At 43.1% G+C, this 27,809-nt stretch overlaps 1 protein-coding gene across 1 annotated transcript in view; it reads left to right on the top strand.

The window, feature by feature from the left end:
- The window catches only part of FH (fumarate hydratase), a gene marked incomplete in the record, with an annotated part of 726,003 nt that overhangs the window by 563,166 nt on the left and 135,028 nt on the right, over window positions 1-27,809 (top strand). Inside the window, 2 exon segments of the mRNA XM_044058045.1 lie at window positions 9,767-9,970; window positions 18,428-18,555. Coding sequence (XP_043913980.1) covers window positions 9,767-9,970; window positions 18,428-18,555 — 332 coding nt within the window.

Genomic DNA, 27,809 nt, shown 5'->3' on the forward strand with positions numbered 1-27,809 from the left:
GTCCCCGAGGGATGCTGTAGTCCACGATTGGCCCCTGGGTCTCCTGTATGCTTACCCTCCTCTCCCACTCATTCCCAAATTTCTTCAGAAGGCAAGCAGATTGAAGAGTTCAGTCATCCTCATTGCCCCCTTCCGGCCTTTCCAAGTGTGGTTCCCCTTCCTCTGGTCTCACCTGAAGCATCCTCCCTGGATACTGGAACCCACTCAGGACCTCCTGTCTCACTCATCAGGGATCCAACACCCAAATTTTTGAATCCTGAAATTGACCGCTTGGTTTTTCCAATTCTGACGTTGATTAGACATTCCAGGCTTCAGTGTCCAGTCCGAAAAATTCTTCTAGCATAGCAAAAGGCTCCCACTAAGAGGGTTTGTAATAGCAAGTGGAAGAGCTTTGTTGTTTGGGCTACCAACAAGAACATTGATCTTTCTCAGCAGCAGTCTTGAACATGTTACACTTTCTCTCTACCGTTTTGTACGAGGGTGCTAGCTTTTCTACTATTAAGCTACAGTTAGCTGCCATTTCTAAATTTCACAAGTTTCTTGTTCACGTTTAGCTTATATCAATCCTTCATGAAGGGAGTTTTCTTATCGCGGTGCCCCATTAGGGATCCTTCTCCTCCTTGAGACCTTACTCTGGTGCTGCAAGCATTGACACAGGGCCCCTTTGAACCGGCGTCTACTTGTGACATGAAGTTTCTGTTCTGAAAAACATCTCTCTTGGAGCTGTTTTTAAGCCTCATCATATCTTAGTCCATAGGAATAGGGTGCTCTTGTACACTAAGCCATCCTTTATGCCTAGGGTGGCTACAGAAAACAATATCTCAGTCCATTCAACTTCCAGTGTTCTTTCCCAATTTTTCAAACAAAGGGGAGCATGTTCTTCACCTTTCAGATATTCATAGAGTGCTCTATTTGTATGTGCACAGGACCAGCTTTTTATAGCCTTTTCTTCTAATAGACTTGGACAAGTGGTATCAAAAGTTACCTTGGCAAAATGGATCTCTGATTATATCTCCTTAATTTATTTTTCCAGAGGGTTGCAGCTACCTAAACCTCTTGGGCACATTCTACCAGACTCATGGCTACTTCATCAGCTTTCTATACCAGAACCTCTATTAATGACATTTGTGTGGCAGCTGCATGGTCTAATAATCACACCTTTGTGTCTCATTACAAGTTGAATGTTATTTCCAGGATCAGAGCTTCCTTTGGCTTGATGGTACACTGGCATGTCCTTCCATAAGGGCTGCCTAAAGTTCTTGTATCTGAGGACTCTGACCCTGTTGTGAGGGTGAATGAAGGAGACATCATCATATTAAAAAGTTATGTCTTACCATAACTTGGCATCTGTGTTGTCTTCCTTCATTGATCCTCACTGTCCCACACTACCATTCCTCTGCCTTTCTTCTTGAGGAGCCTGGATGAGCTCAGGACTGTTAGTCCTGTGTCGGAGCCTCTACTGCCGGTCTTTTGTGTCCGAGTTGTTGGCATGACTGGATTTGGCAAACATGATCTGAGGTAGTTGGGTGGATGCAGGGTATTATGGGTATGAGGGAGAAGCTTGAGAGTTGGATCCAAGACTGTGGAAAGTGTCCAAGACGGATTTGAGGGTCGGATCTGAGACCCTGTCATGAGGATGAGTGAAGGAAGACAACACAGATGAAAAGTTATGGTAAGACATAACTTTTTATTTTGTAAAACAGAATTGGAAACAGTCACACGTCTTGTTGCTGGTTGTGATATACTAATGACAGAAGGATTGTATACTGAAAGGCATAATGTGGCAAGACTGTTCCATCGGGGCATGTGCAAACATTATATGCAATATTGAAGTAGCTGAAAAGCACTGGAAACATAAGCCACAAAGCATCATAGAAAATGATGAAGTTTATATCACATGGGATCATCCATTACCAACAGTTCAAAAAGTAGACGCAAGAAAACAAGATGTAGCAGTCCACGAAAAGAAGACAAAAGTAGCACTGAACATCGAAACTGCTATATCTAGTGGTAGCGGGTAGGTGGGAGGGACCCAAAGTCGTAAAATACCAGGGTGTGTAGGCAGAAACGAGGGCATGTGGAAGAAAGTTAACCAAATAGTTCCAATAGTAATAGGAGCAATGGGTCTCATAAAAAAGAATTTACAGTCGTACTTAGATACGTTATCGCTACATGTACCTCTGTATGAATTGCAGACAGAGTTATTACTGGGCACGTTGTTGCTGCTGTGAAGAGCACATTTAGCAAACATCAAAGATTGAAACAATACCAGTTTCTTGAACTTTAATCATACTTTGACTTAGGAATGGGGTCCATTCCTGTCGTGGTATTAAAAATGCAAAAGACATGGAAAAATTAAAAAAGTATATCATAGTTAACTGAACAAAATTCCAGGCGTTGACCAGTAGAATCTTTAGATAATAAAAATACTTCGTCTCTGTTTGCTCATTGGACCTTATTGATCAAAAGAAATACCTGTAGCTCTGTAGCATAATGTGCCCTCATTTCGCTTACTCGTCTATCTCTGTATTGTAGTGTACCTGTAGTAAAATGTTAATCCATTTGGACACTGGGTATACAGTCTCTTTTTCAATGAACATAGAGAGCAATGACTAGTTAAGTACCTTGCTCAGTGTTATACCCTGCTTAGCATCACAAATAAACAAATGGCGGCTGTGTAAGTCATGCTTAAGGACTGCTGCAGGATCTTGGTCTATGAACGCTTCATTTTAAACTTCTGCATCAGATCAATGAGTGTGCAATTTTACATTTTCTTAGTTTCATAGGTGTTTACTAGACTAACTACCACAAGGGCCTTTTTAAGCCTACCCATGCATCCCAAATCTCTGACAATTTCTGATACCCTTGATAAGCGTAAGCATGGGCCTGGGAGATGAACCATTTACAGGTTACCTCTGTCCATTAGAAACATAAGTGCCAAACCAGGGATGAATTTCCGGTTTCCCATCCAGTGGTCCAAGTTGCACTTGAATTGGTTTAGGAAAGAACTCTGCTTCACATGGATGGGAGCCTATTCCATAGATGGGGTAGTCTCTAGGATACATACCTATCTCTCCAGCAGGTCCAATTTATATCACAGGCAAAGTTTAAGTCTTTAGAATGGGTAATTCTGGTGCTCTTTGTTTTGTGGATATGCAGGAGGTCCATCAGAGTGGGTTCTGACAATGCCGTGTATAGATCTCCCTCAAAAGCCTGTAGGAGGCAGAATACAGGGATAGGGCCTTGAGGCAGTCTGCAAAAGGACATATTACTTACGCCCTGTATTCTTTTAGTGGGGAACCCCTGTGGATGTTCCAGTTGTTGGATATACCTGGTTAGGTGCATACTAAAGGGGGCATTGTATTTAATGATAGGTCTGATGAATGCCGAATACAGTGGAAGAATGACTTCCATGGACTTAGATGCCATGCATTTGTTTGTAAGTTGCGTAACATAGAATGATTTCCTCACAACTGTAGACACGTGATGATCAAAGGCTAGATTACTATCAGTGTGTGTCCCTAAGTCTGTGACTACTGAGTCAACTCTAAGGGGTGTTTTGTCAATATGATAGTTACCAGGGATGGAAGACTTCCCAAAGGAAACTATTATGCATTTCTTGGCATTTCATTTTAGTCCATGGCTCTAACCAGTTGTATGTCAGTGTCCGCTCCTCCTGGAGAACATTTGTGTCATTGTGATATTCTATGACAGCTCCTAATTTGCAATCATCTGCAAATTTAGTCAGCCAGAGACCACTGACATTGGCCTTGATTTCTGAGAAGTAAATGCCAAAAAGGAGTGGTCCAAGGACTGATCCCTGAGGGACTCCACTTATGACTAACCTCTTTGTAGAGGTGGACACCCCAATTCTAACTTCTGGGTCCTGTCTTTGAGCCAGTTGGTTATCCACCGGGTGACATACGGATGGATTTGTACCCAACCTCTTGAGTTTGTCAACAGTACCCGAGTGGGGTATTGTGTCAAATGCCTTGGGCAGGTCAAGGTAGACAGTGTGAACGACTTTGCCCTCATCCACTGCTTTGATGACCCTTCTCGAAGAAGTCCACCAGGTTGAGTAGGCATGATCTGCCCTTGACGAAACCAAACTGGGTTGAATCCAGTGTCTGGAGGTTTACTATATCTCTCTTGATCATCTCCATAATATTTTTTCCATGGCTTTACATATAATACTAGTGAGACATATGGGTCTGTAGTTTTCAGGGTCTGATGGCCCACCTTTGTGCAGAGGGATGACTGTTTCCTTCTCCATTCATGAGGCACAAAGCCTGTTTGGAGGCTACAGTTAAGTAGTAATTCCAGAGGCCCTGATAGTTCATGTTTCATGCTATTTAGAAGGCATCCTGGGATATTGTCTGGGCCCATTGATGCAGTGTTCTTGGTCTTAGAGAGAGCATTAAGGACCTGTTCTCTAGTGATAGTAGGTAGAGTTATATTTGATGAGATTTCCTGAGGGAAGGTTGAGGGGGAAAAATTGGAGCTGAATTTATCAGCAGGAGGTTTCCTATATCTTCTGGCTCATTATGGATGGCTCCATTTACAGTGCACGGAACACAATTATGTATTGCCTTTGAGGTTGCAAACCTAGCTAAAGAATGCTTTGTGGTGGTTTTTGGCCTGGGAGGCCAAACTTACCTCAAATTTGGCTTTGGTAGACTTTATTTGTCCTCTTGAGTTGTTTAGTTTGATGAGAGTGCTTTTATTCTGCTGGGTGCCGCACCTCCTAATTTTTGCCATGATTTTCTTCCTTCTGTCATACAGTCAATTAATTTTGTGATTCCACCAAGGTGGCTTGTTTTTTGAATTAGTTCTATACTTCCTGGTGGGTACAGCTGTCTCTATGCAGCTATTAACATGTTTGTACAGGGTTTCTGTGAACAGTTTTGCATAGGCAGAAGTGTTATTGGAGTTTATGGGGGCTTGAAATTTTACCAGGTTCTCACTTAATAGCAGGAAGTTAGCCTTGTAATAGTTCCTGAATATTTCAGGTTTAGCTGGTGGTCCAGGTTTTATTTTTACTTCAAAGGAGACCATTTTGTGATCTGACCTTACCAGGGAAGCCATTATAGTAGGGGATGTGCAGCAGTCTCCCATATTAGTGAGGACCAGATTCAGTATGGTTGTACCCCTGGTTGGTGTATTGACTATCTGGTCCAGGGAGTGAGTTTGCAAAATCCAGGAATCTCTGGCATGTATGTTTGGTGTTATATAGGATTCCCAGTTAATATTGGGGTAATTAAAGTCTCCCAGGAATATGGTATTGAGTTGGATGGTTAGTGTTTCTAATAAGTTTAAATACAAGGTATGGGTTTCCTTGGTCATAGATGGGAACTTATAGCTTACATAGAAATTGTACTGGATTTTACCTTTGGTGAATTGAATGTGGATCAGCTGAAGCACATTGTCCTGTTTGACCAGCCTTGAAGTATATTTATTTTTGATGCAAATAGAGACGCCTCCACCTTTAGTTCCTGCCTGTGAAGTAGCTGGCCTAAATGTGTGGAAGGCATTATAACCTTGCACTGTTGGTGTGCTCTCTGTGGCTTTAAACCATGTCTCAGTGACCGCACAGACTTCAGCATTCTCTAGGGTAAAGAGAGCTTCTAGGGAGTGGAGTTTGTTTAGACTCCTAGCATTGAGCAGTAATACCTTTAGATTTTGTTGGTTTTGATTTGCTATGTCGGAAGTACTTTTAGCTTGGCATTGCCTAAAAAGGCACTATGGGGGAAGACAATGTTTTCAGTGGTTATCTTCACAGCTTTTAGTGTAAATGTCCTTGAATGTAGAAATGTGTGATACAGCAGCAGCTATTCCAGGTAGCCCCATTTGGGGGGGGTACAATGATTTTCAGCCCACTTCCTTTGGGACCAGAATTTGTCCCATTGCACCTACAATGGATCGCCTGAATAACTGTGAAGGAGGTGCCACTTCTTGTTTCCATTTGTTGAGCAACAGATGCATAGTAATGTCAACATTCATAGTCTGAGCCTGTAATTACTTTAATCTGTGCGGTAACTTCTGGTTACTAATTATAAATATTTATTAGAACACCTCAGCTTTCACCATCCCCTAAGCTTTATTATAAGTTGTACCTTCCATGCATTATTCCTTGGAGTAAGGGAACAGATGCTTGTTTTGTACCAGAAATTATCATTTCATATAACTGCGTTTTTTACCAAAACTTGCAGTTTAAAGAGAGTGACCATATCTTTCAAAGCAGCTAACGTGGCCCAAACGTGTTCCACGTAGGAAACTGAAGGTTCTAATATGTATTCTACATAGGAAACTTAGGGCCCTAATGTGTTCCACATAGGAAACTTGAGGGTAGGATGAGATAGTTAAAACAGAATTCTGTATTGAATAATCTGGGCATAGATATTTGGGACTGTTCTACACTAGCCATTCCCATGGATATATGTTTCAAATTAACCTTGTTAGCTTTTACCTTTGTCAGTCTGTTATAAAGTCTTTCCTGTGTTGAAATATGTACTTAAATATTCAATAACATTGTAGAATTTGCTGGTTAGGAAGCATAACTTTTGAAGAGTTTTTAGACCAGGTTTGGCTTGCTGACGGATTCACTACCACATGTAGTGGGTTGCCAACTCGCAGCTTATTTCAGAACTATCCTGTGAGTTATGAGGAAAATTCTTGCTCAGTAAAAGTTTACTTTTACCTAGACAGTTTTTGTGCCTCAGGTATCTACCGATCTTTAACAACATGAGACATTCAGGCATTTCCATTTTACGTGGGGACAGGAATTGTGTTTAAGTTGAGTTGCAGGTTCCTGTGCCCTTTACTGGAGGGTGTCTGCCATTTAATCTGTACCATGGAGGACTTGTCCTCTTATGGTTCTTTTCCTAATTGTCACCATGTGGAAAATAAATGCAGCACCTGTTGTCTGGCAGCTAACCCAGTTTTCATATAAACCTTTTCCTACTTCATGTTAATTGGAGGTGGGGCCTCAACTTATAAGAACTCCTTAGTTTGGAACTAGTTTTGCCCATAGTTCAGATGCATTTATGGCCGTTCATTTCTTTTCTGTTCCAAATACAGATTAGGATCTGTTGTACGTTTCAGATCTACTCGGCATGTCTTTGCTAGGTCCTTTACTTGATGCTAAACAGCAGCTCCCACATTTGTCGTCAATTTCTGTCATTGGTGGACTGTTTTCTTTGCCCTTTATTTTCCTTTGGGCTATTTTCTTATGTCTTTCTGGGCTGGGCTTCCATACTCTGACCACTGAGATTTTTGTGGTCCTTTGGACTGACTTCCAGCTTCCAGTCTCAAATCCTTTGCTGAGGTCGTCCTCTTTTTACCAGCTGATTGCTCACACTGTTAACATGTGAAAGAATTTGCTTTGGGGGCATTATCCTTTTCTACATAGGACTAATGTGTGATTTCTTAACCCATCTTAGGCTTACCCTCCTGATTACAGAATTCTCCCATGTGGATTAAATTCAGGTTGTACTTCTTATAATGCCTGAGCAAGGATGCCTCATCCCTTCCACTGGATTCAGTACTAGTCTAACCACCCTGTCTTTAACATTACCTTTTAGCCTATTCCCTTCCGGTTTCCAAGGAGTGTGGTCTGTCACATTTCTGAATCTGTTCCCAAGACAGGCTTGTTTGTAGCTATGTCTGTCTCTGGATCAGTGACCATTCAGTCTTCTTAATTTCCAGCTTTAGTAATTGTCATTAGAGTCTCCTCACTTCACATCCCAGGAAACATGGTTGAACTGCTGAAGTTAGTCTGCCTCTTATCTCCATATGTGCAATTGTCTTCGCCTAAGTGGACAAATTTTTTATGAATTGCCCTTTCCGTGACTGTGGGGCAATGGAGACCATTGCACCGCTGCAGAATACAAGGATTTTGGTAAAGAGGGCAAGATAAAGGAATTCAAATGGTTGATGTAAAAGGAGTGTCTGAGGTGGCGGTCATGACATCTGTTCGTTTATGTGCCCCCTAATGCCAGTGTAGAGCCCCGTTTCATTCTTTGGTTTGTTCTTATTGAAGAAAGTCAGCAGTGAGAAGTCAAACAGCTGTGCCTACAATGGATATTTGATTTAAGTATGGAATCTTAAACATCATGTGGTTTCCCAAACCCCCATGAAAAAGATATTTATGAAAGTTTGTTGCTGCATTTTTAAATCACAGCAGAAACTGCATTAGTCAGTTACAGACAAACACAAAATTCACAAATAATGCATGATTGCTCATAAGGTGTAGTATGCTTCCAAATCAAATGTTGTTTGGTTTAGGAATATGTGTATGCCATTGTGCATTTTGTAGATTACATCACTTTATGTTGTGCGTATAACCATCTTTCCTGCTAGTAGAGTTGCTCATTATTCTTATTTCTTGTAAGCAGTTTACAGCATTGTAGATCTTCCCCCTCAATGAAAGGAAACATTGTGCAGCTTAACAGTCATTGTTATCATCCTGTAATACCGCTAGTTTGACACCTGTTCTGTAGCCAGTTACTTTTTTGGCATGCCCTGTAGGAGGGGAGCTGCATTTGTGAAGTTGAAATGTCTTAATATTTTGTCTGGTTTGATATATGCAGCATGATTTTCAGAACATAAGTGAGTTTGAGTGTATAAACAGTAGCGTGATTTAATTCAGTCAGTCATACTACTGGCTGGATAGCAAGCTACAGGCACTGCACAAATCCCATTTAAGGGAATGTTGGTGTAGCTGCCCAAAGGGTAGTGTTGCTGCCTCATAGCAAGAAGTTCTCTAGGTCGGTTCTTGACTGAGGTGACTTCTGTGTAGAGTGTGAATATCCTCCCTGTGTTTGCTTGGGTTTTCTCTTGGTGCTCTGGTTTCCTCCCACATTTCAAATACATATTGTAAGATGGATTAGGAACTGTAAATTGTCTATAGCTTTGAATGCGTGCTTGTGTGGTACGAAAAAACACCTACTTCTGTTACTACCTTTACCTTGAAAGCTCTTTGGGGTCACTGTAGAAGTTGGATGCGACTCATAAGAGAATGAGGGTGAATATGGTGGCCTCTCTGCTTCCCTCCCATAAATTCTTCACTTTTCGAGCCCCCAAGTGTATACAATCTGTATCTGTAACCTTAATGAATGGTATTTATGCACTGCATATCTGCAGTATCACTGTCTGTAGCTTGAGTCTTGCCTCATTATAACCAGATGTTTGCAAATACTCTGTTAAGCAAATGTTTTCATATCATTTTGCTAATGATATTCTGTGCAGGATATTAACTATGTTTTTGCTGAGATCACAACCAGCCTTGGGCATAGGCCAACTAGGCGGCCGACTAGGGCGCCGCTGTAGTAGGGGCGGTTTTCTAGTATTTATTTGGTGTAGGTAAATCAGGATGGGGGCACCAGTTGGTATGGTGGGGACACCTTGGAGCCCTTTTGCCTAGGGCACCAGTTGACCTAAGGCCGCTTCTGGCTGAGTTGCATGTAATCAGATTCTAAATTTGAATAGATGCTGTTTGGTTGTAAAGAACACAACTTGTATAGTAATAGACTTCCAGAATAATGTTTCATGATTACATAGATGCTTTGCTTAATCAGCTGATAATTTGAAGGCTCAGAGGACCACATACTAAAATGGAGCTTATTTCACATTCTCTTAATGTCGGTTACGAGTATGAGCACAGTTGCATTTTGTGTATGAATAGTGTTATCTGTATTGCCTGATCATTTGGTGGATTGCTGAGATTTAACAGTATGTTGTTTAAGATTTATTATTTTCCTCCTTTTAGGTTTGCCGTTTGTTACTGCACCAAATAAATTTGAAGCTCTTGCTGCCCATGATGCTCTTGTCGAACTGAGTGGTGCTTTGAACACAGTAGCATGCAGTTTAATGAAAATAGCAAATGATATCCGTTTTCTAGGCTCAGGACCCCGTTCTGGACTGGGAGAACTGATCCTCCCTGAAAATGAGCCTGGAAGCAGCATCATGCCAGGTATTAAAAACAGCATTGATTTTGCGTTCATTTGATGTATTTTTTCATGAACTGTATTCCACAGCAGCATGGATTGCAGTAGTTGGTGATCACAGCAGTAAGAAAATTGCAGAACATATTATTTTGTTAACAGATTATAATTGTACCTCTACATAGGAAAGGAGATATTAAAGACCTTAGAATGTACTGATGTGTTTCGCTGCTTGATAGTTCCCTTGATAAAGAGAAAGCTCTTCACACTCTGGAGTGGAATGGGAAATTAAAAGAAATATTTTAGTAAATGCAAGCATATTAGTAGTTTTGATCATTACAAAAAAGTTTATCCTACACATCAGTAGAATCCAAAAGTGGATGGCACACTCTTTTAGTTTCTGTACGTATGTCTTCAGCTCTGTACATTGCAGCATAGCTGAAGCAGATGCAATCTGTTTCTGTTGCAGTATAGTACGAAAAGAATGATTGTAGCTCACATGCCACTTTGAGTCATAATCATTAGATTAATTAGGCTGGAAATTCCCATTTCAGCTCAATCCTTTCGCCACCACAGTTGTGGCATTGCTACATTTTTTGCTGCCATTTTTGCTCAAAGTTTAAGTTCATCTACAGTCAATGAAAACTTAACTGACTGTTTTGAATTTTCACCAGCAGTGTTCATTCTTCCCCTCTGGCATCCATAAAAGCCTGTAAGGCCTTTCTAAGACGTGTCTTCCTGTTGAGATCACCTTTTTGAGAAATTGTACCTCCTTAGGACCTAAGAAAAGTAAGGTTGCCTCCCTTTGATCCATAACTCCTTCATCTTCCTCTCTTAAAACCTAGTTGCCTCGTGGTTTGAGCGTCTTTTCAGGCTTGTTGGCTGTTGGTGAAGCACCCTCCAAGAGGAAAAAACGCTGAGAGAAGAAGGGAGCCACTTTTGAGATTTTAAGTATTTTTTCTCTGTTTATTTGCTAAGTTTTTCTGCATAGCTGCCTAGCTTGAGCATTTTCTGGCTTGTTAAACTTGATTTCTGTATTAGTAGCTGTATTTAGAGCACAACCAAAAGCTGTTTGCTGAATTTCCTGTTTGCACTTAATTTTAAATCGCTTTTTTCTTAAAACTTGCATATTTTCTGTCCTTGACCTAGCACTCTTGTGTGGGGTCATTTACTGCACTGTTATAACTTGATATTACTTGTGAACCTCTGCTATCTCTGTAAAAAAACAAAAACAAAAATCTTGCTTTTTTCCCACTTTTCTGAGAGTTAAAAAAAGTTCAGTTACAGGCTTGCTGTTCCTGAACTGTTTGAAAGTTTCTGTGAGGCCATTTCTGCTTGGGCTGAAGGAGGGTCTCTGTGTTCATCAGTGGCAGTGACTAACATTGAGCAGCTTCCCTGCCCCCCGTAGAGGTGGTTACTGACTTGAAACTGTAGTTTTATTGGCCACTAGGGTCATTTCCATAACTCCTTCATCTTCCTCTCTTAAAACCTAGTTGCCTCGTGGTTTGAGCGTCTTTTCAGGCTTGTTGGCTGTTGGTGAAGCACCCTCCAAGAGGAAAATATGCTGAGAGAAGAAGGAGCCACTTTTGAGATTTTAAGTATTTTTCTCTGTTTATTTGCTAAGTTTTTCTGCATAGCTGCCTAGCTTGAGCATTTTCTGGCTTGTTAAACTTGATTTCTGTATTAGTAGCTGTATTTAGAGCACAACCAAAAGCTGTTTGCTGAATTTCCTGTTTGCACTTAATTTTAAATCGTTTTTCTTAAAACTTGCATATTTTCTGTCCTTGACCTAGCACTCTTGTGTGGGGTCATTTACTGCACTGTTATAACTTGATATTACTTGTGAACCTCTGCTATCTCTGTAAAAACAAAAAAAAAAAAATCTTGCTTTTTCCCACTTTTCTGAGAATTAAAAAGTTCAGTTACAGGCTTGCTGTTCCTGAACTGTTTGAAAGTTTCTGTGAGGCCATTTTGCTTGGGCTGAAGGAGGGTCTCTGTGTTCATCAGTGGCAGTGACTAACATTGAGCAGCTTCCCTGCCCCCGTGAGAGGTGGTTACTGACTTGAAACTGTAGTTTTATTGGCCACTAGGGGTCATTTCCATAACTCCTTCATTTGTCCTCAGAGGAGTGGTTTAAGGCAGTAACTTGTAGTTTATTGGCCATTTTGGGTCATTTCCTGTCTTTTCCAGCCCCCTGCTATAAAGCACGCTTTAGCGCCGCATTAGCCGATTTAGCCGGAGTTGCCACTGTTGCACACTAGGGCAGCTCGTTAAGCAGGTTTAAACTATTCGGCTACCTAAAGTCCACTCTTCAAATTTTCCCTTAAAACTACCTTCCTCGAACTATACTACTGATCAAATCAGCGTATCCTATAATTAAAAAGATCATCTCTACTTGACTCCAAGTAGACTATTCTCTATCTGTTAAACGTAGCACTTGCTCCTACAGTACTTATTACCTTGATACGGCACTCTTGTCATAGATAGTACCCCAAAAGGCAACCCCCATTTCTCGGTCACCCACGTCCCCGGAATCTTTTTAAAGTTTTTGTCTATTCCTTCTAGCATGTCGAGGGATCAGTTGCTAGTGTCCTCTCCTGCTCAGCTGGTGAACCTGGGAATATTGAGGGAATGTTACAATTGCCTCATGTACACAGACAACCCTCTCCTCCTCCCACAAAACACAAATACATGCGAGAGATGCAACTATACGGCCAAACTGGAGGCTGAGCTCTCTCAACATAGGACTGACAAGACCAGACAGGAGGAGAAGGTTACCACACACACTATAGACCCAGTCTCACATAGTACCATTACAACCTCAAATCATACACATAAACACACAAAGACATACTCGGAGGCTCTGATCAAAAATCTACCAAAACAGCAGAGGCCACCAAAGCAGACACCCAAACAACCACCACCTCAGAACACAACACCTGCAACACATAGACCTCACAGTCAGAGTGTCAAACAGTCACAGCCCTTAAGGCCAAACACAATGCCAGACACACTAGTCATTGGTGACTCCATAGTCAGACACACTGACGTCCCGCTCACCAGACTGAGTAAGGAGAAGGTCACAGTAAGCTGCCTGTCGGGCGCTAGAATCCGCCACATAACGCAAGCACTCAGGTCTCTCAACAGCAGGTACAAATATGACTCAGTCATTGTCCACGCTGGTGTAAACGACCTGAGACGTACCTCCTTGGACTACATGAAAAGAGACATTGAGGAGCTCTCTGATTATGTAGCCCAGGCAGGTATGACCCTGACCTTGAGCAGTATCCTACCTTCACCAAGAATGATGCCACAATACAGAGATAAGATGATCAGCTTTAACAATTGGCTTAAACACTGGTGTCATTCAAAGGGGATCCAGTGTCTGTCTGCCTGGGATGACATGCTGGACAAGCCACGCTGCCAAGGGACGGCTTGCACCTGTCACCCTGGGATTCCGGATATTGGCAAAGGCTCTTGCCACCCCATAGTGCCTTTTTTAGGCAAGGCTCAAATTCTAAACCTACCACCCTAGAACACAAAAAAGGAAACAAACTAAGGGTAATGCTGCTCAATGCCAGAAGTCTAAATCTCAAAATGCATGCACTCGAGGCCCTTCTCAGTATGGAGAACATCGATGTCTGTGCTGTGACAGAAACCTGGTTCAAGGCTCCTGAGAGCACCCCAGCGCTATCAGGTTTTACCTCATATCATGCGTTCCGGCCCCAAAATCCGGACAATACCAAGAAAGGAGGGGGGGGGTATCCATATTCATCAAGGACACCCACACCTCAAGACTGGTGGCAACGCACGATGCATCGGAGACCATCCAGGTGCAATTAACCATAGGCAAGACTGCTCTGCAAATTGTAGCATGTTACAGGCCACCCTCACAAACTCAGGAACCTCACATGGCCTTCCTGAAAACACTAGAGGATAAATGTATCACCAAACACCATCATACTAGGTGACTTCAATTACCCTAATATAGACTGGGAACACTACTCAAGCCCAAACACCCTAGCCCAAAAGTTCCTGGAATTCATAAACTCAAATGCCATGGAACAACTAGTCACCATCCCCACAAGAGGAGATAACATACTTGATCTCATCATCACGAACATGGGAGCACAATGTTCAACACCGGAGGTGTACCCCTCACTGGTGAGATCAGACCACAAACTAATCTCGCTGGAGGTCCTCATCCCACCCCCACCTGAAATAAAAAGACCACAGTAAAGAACTTCTCAAAAGCCGACTTCACACTTCTAAAGACTAGTGTGGTCTCCTTTAAGGCCCCGAGCGGAAAACAGTACTCAAGCCGCTGAATCACTTACAAATGCCTTCTACCAGCACCTGCAGGACTGCATGGATAAGGCAATCCCAAGCAAAACAAAGACTCTTTGTACCAAAGGCAAGCGTCCAGTCTGGTGGACCCCAGCCATAAACAAACTCTACAACAAAAGGAGGAAGCTACTACAAGATAGAGCAAAATCCTTAAAAGGTAAGACACCCTTGATCACTATAAGTAAAAACTAAGAGCTCTCATAAAATCATCCAAAGCAAATTTCGAGAGAAAAATAGCTAAAGACTCAAAAGACAATCATAAGGCCTTCTTTAGCTATGTTAGAAACCTGGGAGGAAACTCCCAGATATGCTCAGAGCTAGTTCAAAATGATGTGAAGATTACTGATCCTACAGACATTGCCAACATACTGGCTGACAGGTTCAGTGCAAACTCCCCTCCCCCCAAAAGGAGAGATATCTATACCAAACGATTGCAGCCCCCAAACATCTCCAGCCCAAGTGAGAACTGCTCTCCAAAGCAAAAACACAGCATCCATGGGACCTGATGGTGTCCCCGGCTGTGTGCTCCATGAACTCAATGAGGAATTAAACCCACAGCTAGGACAGCTGTTTAATCAAAGTCTTACCTCTGGATACGCACTCCAGGAGTGGCGCACTGCAACTGTGGTACCACTTCACAAAGGCGGTGCCTCCACCGACCCTGAAATTACCGCCCATTAGCTTGACCAGCCTTATCTGCAAAGCCATGGAGAGGATCATAATGGACCTCATAAATAAAGACATAGGAATTTGCAGACTTTGGATCCAACCCAGTTTGGCTTTGTCAAAGGCAGATCATGCCTTTTAAACTTGGTTGACTTTTTCAAACAGTCACCAAAGCCATTGATGAGGGAAAGGCAGTCCATACAGCCTACCTCGATCTGGCTAAGGCCTTCGATACAATACCCCACTCGGGTATCATTGAAAAACTCATCAGCTTAAATGTCAACCCATACATCACAAGATGGGTTGCAAACTGGCTGAGTGACAGAACCCACAGGGTCAGAGTTGCTGGCGCCATCTCAGACTCAAAGCCTGTCACAAGTGGTGTCCCACAGGGCTCAGTCCTGGGCCCACTCTTGTTTGGCATCTACTTTTCCGAAGTACAAGCAAACACAGGAGGGTTATGGTTGACAAAGTTTGCAGATGACTGCAAACTGGGAGCCATAGTAGAAAACACATCTGACACAGATATCCTTCAGAAGGGTCTCACAGAAACGGATAACTGGTGCCAGAGCCACGGCCTAAAGTTAAATGCCAAAAATGCATAGTCATACCCTTCGGGAAAAACAAGGTTACCCCTAGCTACCAAATAGGTGGCAATCCACTGAGCACAGAAGAAGTTATCAGGGACCTGGGGACCCAGGTTGATAGTCTGTCATTCGACACCCATGTAGCTAAAGTAGTTAGGAAGACCTTCTACATTGCCCACCTTATCATGAAGGGATTCTCATCTAGATCAAGGGAGGTCATAGTCTCCCTTTACTCATCACTCATCAGACCAATGATTGAGTACAATGCCCCATTCGGAATGTATCTGACCCGACACTTGCAGCAGCTGGAGAGTCCACAAAAGTTCCTCACCAAAAGGATAAAGGGTCTCAAAAATCTGTCCTATGCTGCCCGACTGAAAGAACTCCAGCTCTATTCAGTCGCCACCGCTTGCTCAGAGGTGACCTTTGCCTAACATACAAGGCCATGTCAAACCCAGATTTGATGAATATGCTTCACCTCAAAAATCTAGATCCATCAGAGCCACAAGGGCGGAGACTTAAACCTTGACACGGCTATTAATAGGACGTGCTGGAGGGATAGATTCATCACCCAAAGACTCCCTATGCTGTGGAACAAAATCCCGGTACATGTGAGGCAGAGCACCTCGCTGGCCTTGTTCAAGAGAAATCTTGACCAATGGATGGGAGATCGCAGATATACCCCAGGGATTACCTCAGTGTCACTGCTCGACAGAGGCACAGCAAAATAATGGGTATAGTTCCCCATACTAAAGGGGTGGCGTAAGCCACAAAACGATGGGCTAGGCTTGTAAATGCCCTCGGGCAGATAGCCTAGTATGAACCTATGAACCTATGAGCCAAAGATTATCTTGAATTCTTGTCTTGGAAGATTATTTTTCTAGTAGCAGCTAGTTACTTCAGCTAGAAGGGTTTCAAAACGTAAGGCCATTTCCTGTAGTAAACCCATGTTTGTCATTCTCATAAAGATCTCATATGCTTATGTACTAATCCTACCGTCATGAGTAAAGCTGCTATGAAAAGTTAATACTAATTAGTCTAACATCCTGTTTTCCCTCAGTATTCCAACAGAAGGAAATTACAGGTATTTCAAAGGGTGATGAACTCTTGTCTCCCATTTAGTAGGTAAATTGGGTCACAAAATGTCCACAATTATCTTGTCCAGATGGCTTTCAGACTGTATTATTCTACTGTGAAAAATATTGCAAAACCCTCTCAAGTGTTCCAAACGCTCATTCTGGAAGGACCACAGGAATATCCTAATTATTTTTTCTGTTGGTAACATGTATGTGCAGAATGTAGCATGAGCTTCACTGCATGCTTGTAAAACACTGTAAACTGGATGTAATCTCAAGGTCCAGGTTGGCCTTTGGGACTGTTGTTCTTCTTGGCATTCTGTGATTATACCACCGTAGTGGAGAAGCTGTGGACACGGACCTACTTTTGAAGTGAAAGGACTGGATCTATAAAATATGAGTTATATGTACTTCATGATGTATATCCATTCACTTCAGCGTACCCTCCTACCATCCCCCATCCTAGTGGAAATGCCAAACTCAATCTGTAGAGCTTAGGCAGTATGGCCCACTATGAGAGATGGCAGAGTAAAGTCGAAGTCTGCAGGAGTCTGAAAAGTGCCAAAACAGCTGATGCATTCAGCATAATAGTCCTGCTTATTGAAATGAATGAACATTGATTATGAAGATGTAGCATTATGGTAAATACATGACAATCATTTTGTATTCCTGGGCTTTGTTCGTATATGCAGAGTATTTTGCATAGTGGTGTTTAAGGGCATGTTAACAAAAAAATTAAGTAATTATGGGGTCTAATGTTCAAAGAAAGGCTGTCAGAAGCCTGCATTTATTTAATATAGTAGGACTCTCAAGTAAGCACACCCATGAAAAGAAACAGTGACATTTGAAAATTTATTGAGGATTTTTGTTTATTGCATAGAGTTGTGGCAGTCATAAAGAATTATAATCCGGTATTGGATCGTAACTAGAATGTTGTGTTTGAGACATTAATGTCAAGAAATATGCCTGAGAGCAAAGCTAGGGAGGTGAAACTTCTCAGATATGTTGAGAACACATAATATCCACAGGGTAAAATCAGATAGACCCAATCATAATCCCTTGTAGTGCATGAAGCTTTACCTGCTCAAAGTTAGAGGGGAGGATAGGTTGCAGAAAGTGTTTTTAGAAATCCATAGCACACGTAACTGCTGCCACAGTGATGTACCTCTTATCTGTCCCTGAGTCTGACTTGAAATTTAGCTCAGTCTTAAACCCTGTTAAAACTGGCAATTTTTGAAAGAAGATAGTGGATTACGTTCACAAATAATGACAATAATTAGAGTCACAGACCTCTTTTACTTCATAAAATGCACAGTTAATTCACATTTGTCTAATTCTGACAGTATCAGAGTTAATTTAAAAGTGTCCGTGACTGATTATTTCTTGATTTGTTTTCCTGATTCTGGAATGGTTGAGAGCATGCACAGAGTGTGATCACCAAAACAGAGCATCGGGAAGCCAGTACCTTAAAAAGAAGTCTTAATGAAGCATTCAGCGGCTTCTTGCCAGCCTTCTGTTGCAGCTGCTGGGCACCATCAGTACTCTAATATGAGAGTAGTGCTGGGGTATGTTTAACAAACAAGTGTTTTCACCTGTTTCTGAGTATAATCACAGCACACCATGCACTAAAAGATTTCTGAAGGCCAGTAGGCCATAAGCTTTGTAGGCAATACCTGTGAACCTGTCAAGATCAGTAGTGTATATTGGATCATTTTTTTTTTTTTTTTAACTGGTGGGAAGAAATGCACAATGCTGAATGAACATTACAAAAAAAGGAAAGTGCTGCTCACTCCCTTCTTATTCTCCCTAGGAAAGGTGAATCCCACACAGTGTGAGGCCATTACCATGGTAGCAGCTCAGGTGATGGGAAATAATGTTGCTGTCACAGTTGGAGGCTGTACTGGCCATTTTGAACTGAATGTCTTCAAGCCTATGATTGTAAGTATGAAACTCCAAGATGCTTCTTTGTAGAAGGTGCATGTTGTTGGCTTGAAGGAGCTCAGGCTGCTAAGCAGTGAAACATTTCCCCTGCAGTACATTTGATGGGAGACACATGGATGAAATGAAATTAAATTTAGCTGCAAAGACATATGACTAAGTTGCAGAAACACATGGCTATCACAGACTTGCTGTGGGCGTAGAAAAGCCTACAATGTCATGCCCACAGCTTCAATAACCAAATGCATTGGGGCAGGAGAAATAATGTGTGTTGTGCTTAGTGTATGGTGCATGCTTATGTAACTGCAACATGTAGAAGTTTGCAGAAGCATGAAAGAAATCCCGTTTGTTGATGTAGTCACACTTAAGGCTCCATTATGTGTTTAGGCAATGTTCCCTGCACACTGCGAAGGGATTAAAGGCATTATCCACTGGACACTGCGTTTTTATAATGCAACTGATATGCCCACAGGGCATCCTGCTGCTGCTTACTGCCAATACAGCCTGTTATCTTTAGGTACTTTGGGGGCAATGAACATTATTTTCTCCAGTGCACTTGGCTATTGAGGCTGTGGGCATGGCACAGTGGGCTTCTCAGTCCCCACAGTGAATTTAGAACAGCCATGTGTCTCAGCAGCTGAATTTCACTTCAGCCGTATGTCACCAACCAAATGTACTACAGGGAACTGTCACCACCTAGCAGCTTGAAACCATGGTTGAAATTACACAAAAAGGTATTTGTAGTTGCGCCCAGATCTTTTTACTACATATGAGAGTTTTGCTCTACTGTTTGTTTTTAAGGCTAGTTCTTTAGAACATTAACTTTGCAAATAGTAACAAATCATCTGAAATCCTTTTAACTTCTTGCATTCAAAATAATTTCTCATAATGTAATTTTTGTGAGTAGGTAAACCTTGAATTACATATGCATGCATAATTTTCCTTATAAAAGGAAATGGTTTATGTTGCCAAGGTCTTTTATGATATCCTGACTAGAATCACTGTTGCAGTATTCCTGACATATGGGTTGTCACCACTGACTTCTGTTTGAGGTACCAAAGCTTTACCTTCTTGAAGCCATACGTCTGACACATGACCTCAGCTCAAAAGTGTAGGGGCACAGTAACGGATGCATTAATCCCCAAACTCTCACACCAGCCTCAGTGCAGGTCCTGCATCCTTCATACTGATTGCAGTTTGGTCGTTGGTACTTTCGCTTTGCTGGATCATTTATTCAGATAAGTGTACCATGGGGAAACATTTCTTTTTGCTTATGCTAATTTTGTTGAAAGTGGTTAGATTTTAGGAGAAGGGTATGTGTGACTGTGGTAGGCAGAGTCTGTACAAGTACTTCCATACCAAATGTCGCTTCTGTGTAGGCCTGGATCATGATTAGAGATATTGCTCCATCTGTCAGTCATTCAGTCCCAGAACCTTTAGATTGAGGTTTTCCTCTCTCAGCATCTTAAACTCTTGGCTCAGTGCAATATAGCAAAGTCTGCATCCTCTGGCATACTCTTCCACCTAAGAAGAAGCTAAAAGAGGCCTAGAACTGACTTACAGTCCAGTGTTTCAAACTCCGATGTACCTGCTGAGATTGCAGAAGCCACAGTACACCAGGTTACCTCTCATTTTCCTGCTATAGAGACCCCATTGGAGGTCAGTATGCCTCCTGAGGCCTTGGCAGATTGCTGATATGTCCAAAGAATCACAACTCATTTCTGAGGGACCTCATGGCATCCCTCAAATACTGGTTAAGGAAGAGATTCCAGGCACAGTAATAGAGGTTAGACAGGGGTCCAAACCTCGGCATGTCATCCAGGCAGACATCACACCCAAGAAGAAAAAGCAAAAGACTAGGCATGTGGCTCTTCTACCTCAGCAGCTAGAGAAAAGGAGTGAAGAGATTTCTCACAAGACTTGTTCAGCGCTAATATGTCTTTGAAACCTCCCTCCTTTCAATCCCCAGAACCACAGGCTACCCATTGAAAACCTTCCTTGCTATCCTGTTCTTCAGAAGAAGAAGAAGACTATGATTTTGGCCATTCTTTAGATTATTCTTCTCAACTGCATTCTCTTGGACAAATTTCTTTGGATGAGTAGGACCGTCTTATCTCTGGCTTCCCCTCTAAAAGAAGGTTCCTTGTGGGAGACTCTCCAGAACATGATAAAGTATTTTGAGTGGCAATCCACTCAGATCTCCGATGTTCAGAAAAGCTATTATAGCCTGATGGAAATAGGCACTCCTGTCCCTTCTCCAGTTCCTCTTGTCCTTGAGGCTTTCCATGGCACCTTTCAGTCCACCTCTTCTGCACCTGATTCTTAAACACCAGCTGCTAAAACAGACATGTTTTACAGAGTGCTTAATGACTTAAAATACTTGTACACAAATCCTATGGCAGACCCCTCTGTAGTATATTTCTGTTCAGATAAACCCTCTAAACTTCTACCCAGTGCTAATGCCCTCCCCACAGACTAAGATAGTAGGGCTATGGATAGATGGGAAAATAAGGGTTATACCGCTTCTACTCTTGCTTTTAGGGCAACTGACTGCCAGATTCAAATGACAAAATACTTGATCTCTGTCTGCACTCTTTGAACTAAGCTATGCTTGAGCCTCCTGTGGCACAGTTGAGGCAAGAAATGCAGATTTACTTTCCCAAGCCATGCGGATAGCCAAACCCAGCATTAAGTGCAGTTACAGTGCTGTAAATGCCTCTTCTAGGGCAGCTGCAAATGGATCTACTATCTACAGGTATGCATGGCTTCAGTCTGTCTTCGAGGATTTCAAAACTTTCAGACTTTCCCTTGGTGAAATGCTTAGTGTTTTGTCTTCAGGATGCCAGTCTGTTCAAAACTCAAGACCAAGGTAAGACTGTGAAAAACTGCAAACAGATTCTAATCACCACAGTTCCTAGGTACCATAAGAATTATCCTTCAAAGTTTACATCTTTCCTTTGAAAAAAGGTAGTCCAACAAATCCCACATGGAACTTCCATCTGGGAGGCCTCCCTTTGGAAACAAAAATCTGTGACTCCTCCTGCCATCAGCCCTCAGCCCTATTATGCCATCTTTCCAAAAGAATGCCACTCTCCATGGTCAGATGAGAAGCTATTATCACAGACAAATCTTTCCTGTCCATCCTCAATGACAGTTATGCCATGCCCTGGGAAAATATTCCCCCTCTGACAGGCATGCCACTTCCTGTTCACAACCAGCTCTCCCTTCTAGCCCCCATTATTCAAGACACCATTGAGCAGTTCAGCAAATTTGAGCAAAGAATTTCATGCGGTAGTGGTTTACTCTAGAATTTTTTTCTATTACCGAGGAAAGAAGGGCAGTGGAAGACCCATCCTAGACCTTTCTCTTCTAAATACCTATTTGAAGGTGCCATCTTTTAAAATGCTGTTTATGACCAGTCTTCTGCCTTTCATTCCCTCCAGGCTTTCTTAGTGTTTCTAGATCTGAAGGATGCTTACTTACACATACCCAGTCATCTTTCCTGCATGAAATTCCTCAGGTTTTTCTGTGGTTCCTTGCATTTCCAGTTTACTACTCTACCTTTTGGTCTTGCCACAGTACCAAGGGTGTTCACAAAGTGTCTAGCTCCAATGGTAGCTTTTCCCCTATTTGGATGACTTCTTGATCCAGGCAGTCCCTCCAGAAATTCTTCTTCAGCATTACACTTCACCCTCCAACTCCAGAGAGGTCTGGGTTTCACTGTAAACTACAAAAAAAATCCCACACGATCCCTACACAGGATGTAATTTTCCTGAGCTGCAAAGTGGATAGAAAGAAAATGCATGCTTTTTTCCTCTAGGTGAAAGTTCACAGTCTGTCCAGTTTTTTCAAGATCTCTCCTCGCCAACACATTGCTCAGGAAGAGAGAGATGCTAAGAACTTTGGGTTTCATGGCAGCCACCGTTCCTATGCTTCCATGGCCAGACTTCATATGAGGAAAGTCCAATGGTACCTGAAGTACCAACACTGTCACCCCACGGCTACCCTGATTCTCCAAAGAGCTGCTGTGGTGGAAGGGATAGATCAGCCTCAACCTAGGACTTCCAGTCATGTCACCGCCACCTTCTCATCTTCGACAGGTTTACATACATGTCTTGGACAAGGCATTGGGGGCATGGACAGGATCACACCAAGTGCAGGGCAGGTGGTAACCTCAGCTCATAAAGGAGCATATTCTGAAGGAAATGAGGTTTTTCTACAAGCAATTTAGACTTCCACCCACCTTTGGAAACCTGGTCCACTCCTAGGGTACCCAGACAATGTTACAGTCATGTGGTACATAAACAGGAATTCACCAGGTCTTACCAGTTGTGCAAGTTAGCACAGGAGGCATGGAACTTATCCACCTGGATGGACAAAAGTCTTGCAGCCATATAAATTCCTTCCCAGAACAGTATGCTGGCAGACTCCTTAAGCGAATACCTGGAGGAATCCCACAGATGTACATTAAATGGACAGGTTTTCAAGATGATGACCCTGCAGTGGGGCCCTCCTAAGATAGATCTCTTTGCATCAACAACCAGGTATCAGCTTCCCCAGTTCTGCAACAGGGATCCTTGTCCCACAGCCTGGAGAACAAATGCCTTCTCTTTCTAGTGGACAGGGACATTCCTTTATGCCGGCCCTCTACTGCCTGTTCTTCCAAAAATTCTCCTCAAGGCACAAAAGGAAGCAAACTCCTTTTACTCGCACTCTTTTGGCTAATGCAACATTGGTTTCCTTTGCTGTTTCACCTGACAAAGGGAAATTACAGGAAACTACCTCTACAACCAAACCTGATCAGTCAACAAGAATGATTGCGTCTGCACCCAAATCTTCTATCTCTCAATTTGACCATATAGATGATAGGATTTTAATTCCTCAAAGACCCCTCTTCTCTGAAGAGATTATGTCAGGAGATCCACTACTAGAAAATCTTACATAACTAAATGGAAAAGGTGATGTCCTTCAAGGATGCATCTGCAGTCATAACATATGGGTTGTCCTGCCTCAGGCAGCCCTTCGGTCGGCCGGATTCCAAAGTCTGGGTCTGGCCTCGGCTGATGTCGCACTTTCCCCGACGTCAGAGCGTCTGGGGTATAAAAGCATCAGCCGACGCCATTTTCCTCAGTCTTTCTTGCCGCGCGGTGCCCGAAGCAGAAGCTGTTCGCAAGTGCCGGTCGGTCAGATCCAGTGATTTCAGCTACCGAAGACTTTGAAAAAAGCTAAGTACCCCGTTGGGGACTCTTTCTTGCCTCAGCCGATGTCAGACAAAGTAAATAGTTGTTTAACTTGTGGGAAACAAATACCTCATAAGGATTTCCATTCTTACTGCCTTCCTTGCTTAGGCCCAGACCACGACGTATCGGCCTGTTTAGCCTGTGCCTCCTTCAACCGACGAACTCTTAGACGTCGGTCGGAGTTTGCAGAGGAATTTTTTGGAGCCGCTTTTGCTTATAAAATGCTGTCGGAGACTCCGACTTCGCATATGGTCAAAAAACGCAAGGAAAAGGACCGAGACTCGCGGCCCGCGGTTTCGGCTGAAACCACAGCTAGGCCTACCGCAAGTGTCTCGGTTTCGGCCGAAACCGAGTCCTCGGCGATTCCTTCTTCCGAAACCATACTTCCGACCACCGAGGCCCGAGAGGCCCCGGCTGAGTCAGCTTCAGAACTACCTACCGAAGCTAGTGTGCAGGAATTGTCCGACACCATACCTTTGGACATTTCTACCCCTGCACGTGGGGCAGCTAGGCCGCCTGCTTCCATGTCCATTAAGGCCTTTTCAAGGGCTAAAGCTGCCAAGCTTTCAAAAGTTTTGCCTCCCAAATCTACTTCCCAGAGGCCTACCTCTAGTTCACAGATCCTCAGCCTTGCTGAGGACCTTATTTCCTTAATTAGGGGTTCGCAACCTCACCCAGACAGGGCCTCTCAACCTCCAGCAGACAAAAGGCCCAGGACTGGCCCCTCTGATCCACACTCCTCAGATGATTCCATGGATGGATCTGAGTTGTCAGACCACCAGGAAGGGGCTTACTCGCCTTAAGAGGATTCAGATGCAGAGGAATCTATCCCTTCGGCCTCTCCTCCTGAGGAGTTTTCCTTTGGTGAAACTCTACACTCCATGAGGGAGCATTTTTAATGGCAAGGTCAGGATTTCTCTGATTCTAGAAAAAGATTAAGGACCTTTTTGCATTTGCCTCAGCATAGGCCCTTAGCTATACCTCCTGTTCTACATGTAATTGATGATGTGTACAATGATGTCAGTACGGCCCCTGATACTCTCCCTCCGGCCCCTGCCAAGCCTGACAGATACTACAGGGTTCCGGATTCTCATTTCCACTTGTATAAAGCCCATTCTGCAGACCCAGAAACTATTTCTCTGGGCCCTAAAGGGGTTGCGGCCGCTACTGCCAAAAATCCTCTACCCTCTGACAGAGAGTCTAGGGCTTTAGAGAGATGGGGAAAGAAGGTGTATACTTCTGCAACTCTTTCTGTCAGGGCATTAAACTGTCAATTTCATATGATACAGTGCCAGGAATATTTGTTAGATGAAATGAATAAGAAACTTTCTTCTCCTGAACCCCTAGACCATAAATCCCTTCAGGATTTGGTACACAACTCGCAACAGGTTAGTAATCATTTCTTAAAATGTGGCTATGATGCACTGGAGGCTTCATTTAGATCAGCTATGACTGGGGCAGTTATTCGTAGGCATGCCTGGCTGAAGGAGCAATCTTTGCCAGACCATGTCAAAGCTAAACTCCTGGATGCTCCAATGGAGAAACAAAATTTATTTGGCTCCTCTGCTCAGGAGATCTTAAAAAAGGTTGAAGAAAAGGCGAAATCTGTGCAAACAGTTAAAGATTTCCTGCAAGTACAGCCACCGAGATTCAGCAGAAACTGGCCTACTAAGAATTGGTCCTTTCCAGACTCGGACAGAGCCCAGAGAGGCAGGAACAGGCGCCCTAGAGGCAGAGGTCAATCGAAGGGCTCATACAGAGGCCGTCAGTGGCAGCCTGCCAACCAGAGGAGTAGTGCAACAGCAACAACAACAACTACTACAACAGGTCAAGGTCAATGACTTAAACTCTGATTCCGCCTACCAGGGATCAACTAGAAGCACCCTTGGGCGGAAAGCTGGCTTTATTCTCAAAAAACTGGCATTATATCACAAAGGATACATGGACACTGCAAATAATAGACAAAGGATACAGGTTCCACTTTCACACTTTGCCAAAAAGAGGCGGAATGCCAAACCTTCCACCAAATCAGAGGGCAGAGGCTTTAAAACAAATCAGCAATTTACTTCAGATGAAAGCTGTAGAAAAGGTACCATGTTCAGAACAAGGCCAAGGATTTTACTCCAGACTATTCCTTGTACCAAGAAAGGAAAATCAATGGAGGCCTATTCTCGACCTGTCCGCACTGAACACTTATCTCATTGTGCCAAAATTCAAAATGCTGACCCTACAGCAACTTCTTCCCATGTTGGGCAAGGAGTCTTGGCTGGTGACTCTAGATCTCAAGGAGGCATACCTGCACGTCCCTATTCGACCAAACTGCAGAAGATACCTCAGATTTCTTGCAGAGCATTATCAATTCTCAGCATTGCCCTTTGGCTTATCTACTGCGCCCAGAGTATTCACGAAATGCCTGGCATCAGTAATTGCACATTGCAGACTACAGGGAATTCAAATTTACCCATACCTGGACGACTGCCTAATACAAGCGGACAACAAGGAAAATCTGATAAAGGACTTGGCCTATGCCATATACCTGCTACAGTCCTTGGGACACACAGTCAACATCCAAAAGTCGACTAGTACCATCCCAAAGGATAACCTTTTTGGGTGCAGATCTGGACACAACCACCCAAATGGCCTTTCTCACAGAAGAAAAACAAAAACAACTTCCAGATTACTTCATGATTCTGACAAGACGAACTCAGCTTACTGCAAGGAAGATCCTGCAGGCCCTGGGTTACATGGCATCCTGCATAATTCTAATACCACATGCCAGGCTGCATATGAGGAAATTACAATGGTACCTCAGGAGTGTATGGTCTCAGCACAGTCACAGTTTAGAAACCATGATACCAATCATTCCATGCCTTCAAAAGGAATTCCTGTGGTGGGCTCAGGCCTGCCAGTCCAACAGAGGGTTGCCTTTCAACAAACCAAAACCAAGGCAGACCATCACCACGGACGCCTCAGACCGAGGATGGGGAGCACACATGGAGGACAAATGTATCCAAGGCCTATGGCCTCAAGGACAAGCTAAGCATGCACATAAACCAAAAGGAAATGTTGGCAGTGAGTCATGCAATCGAGGCATTCAAGCCCTTCCTCAAACAGGGACACCTGTTAATAAGGACAGACAACACCACGGTCATGTGGTACATAAACAAGCAGGGAGGCACACATTCCTACCCTCTATGCCGGATGGCTATGAATCTGTGGGAACTATGCCTGAATCTCAGTATCCAACTACAGGCCCAATTTGTGCCAGGGAAAGAGAATACACTGGCAGACAGCTTAAGCAGAACTACCATGGATGCACACGAATGGATGCTGTACCCAGACATCTTCCAACTCATAGCAAAGACATGGGGAATGCCGGAGATAGATTTGTTTGCCTCCCCACTCAACAATCAACTGAGGACATTCTGCTCAAGGACATACCACCCACAGGCTTGGAGGGTGGACTCTCTCTCTTTCAGTTGGAAAGCCCTAACAGTATATGCCTTCCCACCTCTCCCATTGATGTACAAGGTTCTACTGAAGATCAGGGAGGAACAGCCAAAAGTGATACTAATAGCTCCGGACTGGCCAAGACAACACTGGTATCCATTATTGAGAAGCATGTCTCAGGCAAAATCATGGCCTCTTCCCCCTATGGCCTCTTCTTCTGACGCAGAACAATTTCAAGACCCTGCATCCCAACTTGAAAACATTGCAACTAACTGCCTGGAAAATTCCTTAAATCCCAGTCACACTGCTTTATCTCAGAGGGTGGAGGACATTATCCTGGAGGCTCGTAGACCTTCCACAAGGAAGACATACTCAGCTAAATGGAAGAGATTTCTCATTTGGAGCACATCAAAGGGCACAGATGTCACAGTGGCAAGCTTAACACATATCCTAGAATACTTAGCAGAATTGTTCCACAATGGCCTGTCCTATGCTTCCATTAAGATTCATGCTTCAGCAATTTCAGCAGAATACAATGCGGATCCACCTATCTTCTCACACCCT

Source organism: Protopterus annectens, chromosome 1.part2 (genome assembly GCF_019279795.1).
Source record: "Protopterus annectens isolate FY-2018-M chromosome 1.part2, PAN1.0, whole genome shotgun sequence".
Taxonomy (NCBI): Eukaryota; Metazoa; Chordata; order Ceratodontiformes; family Protopteridae; genus Protopterus; species Protopterus annectens.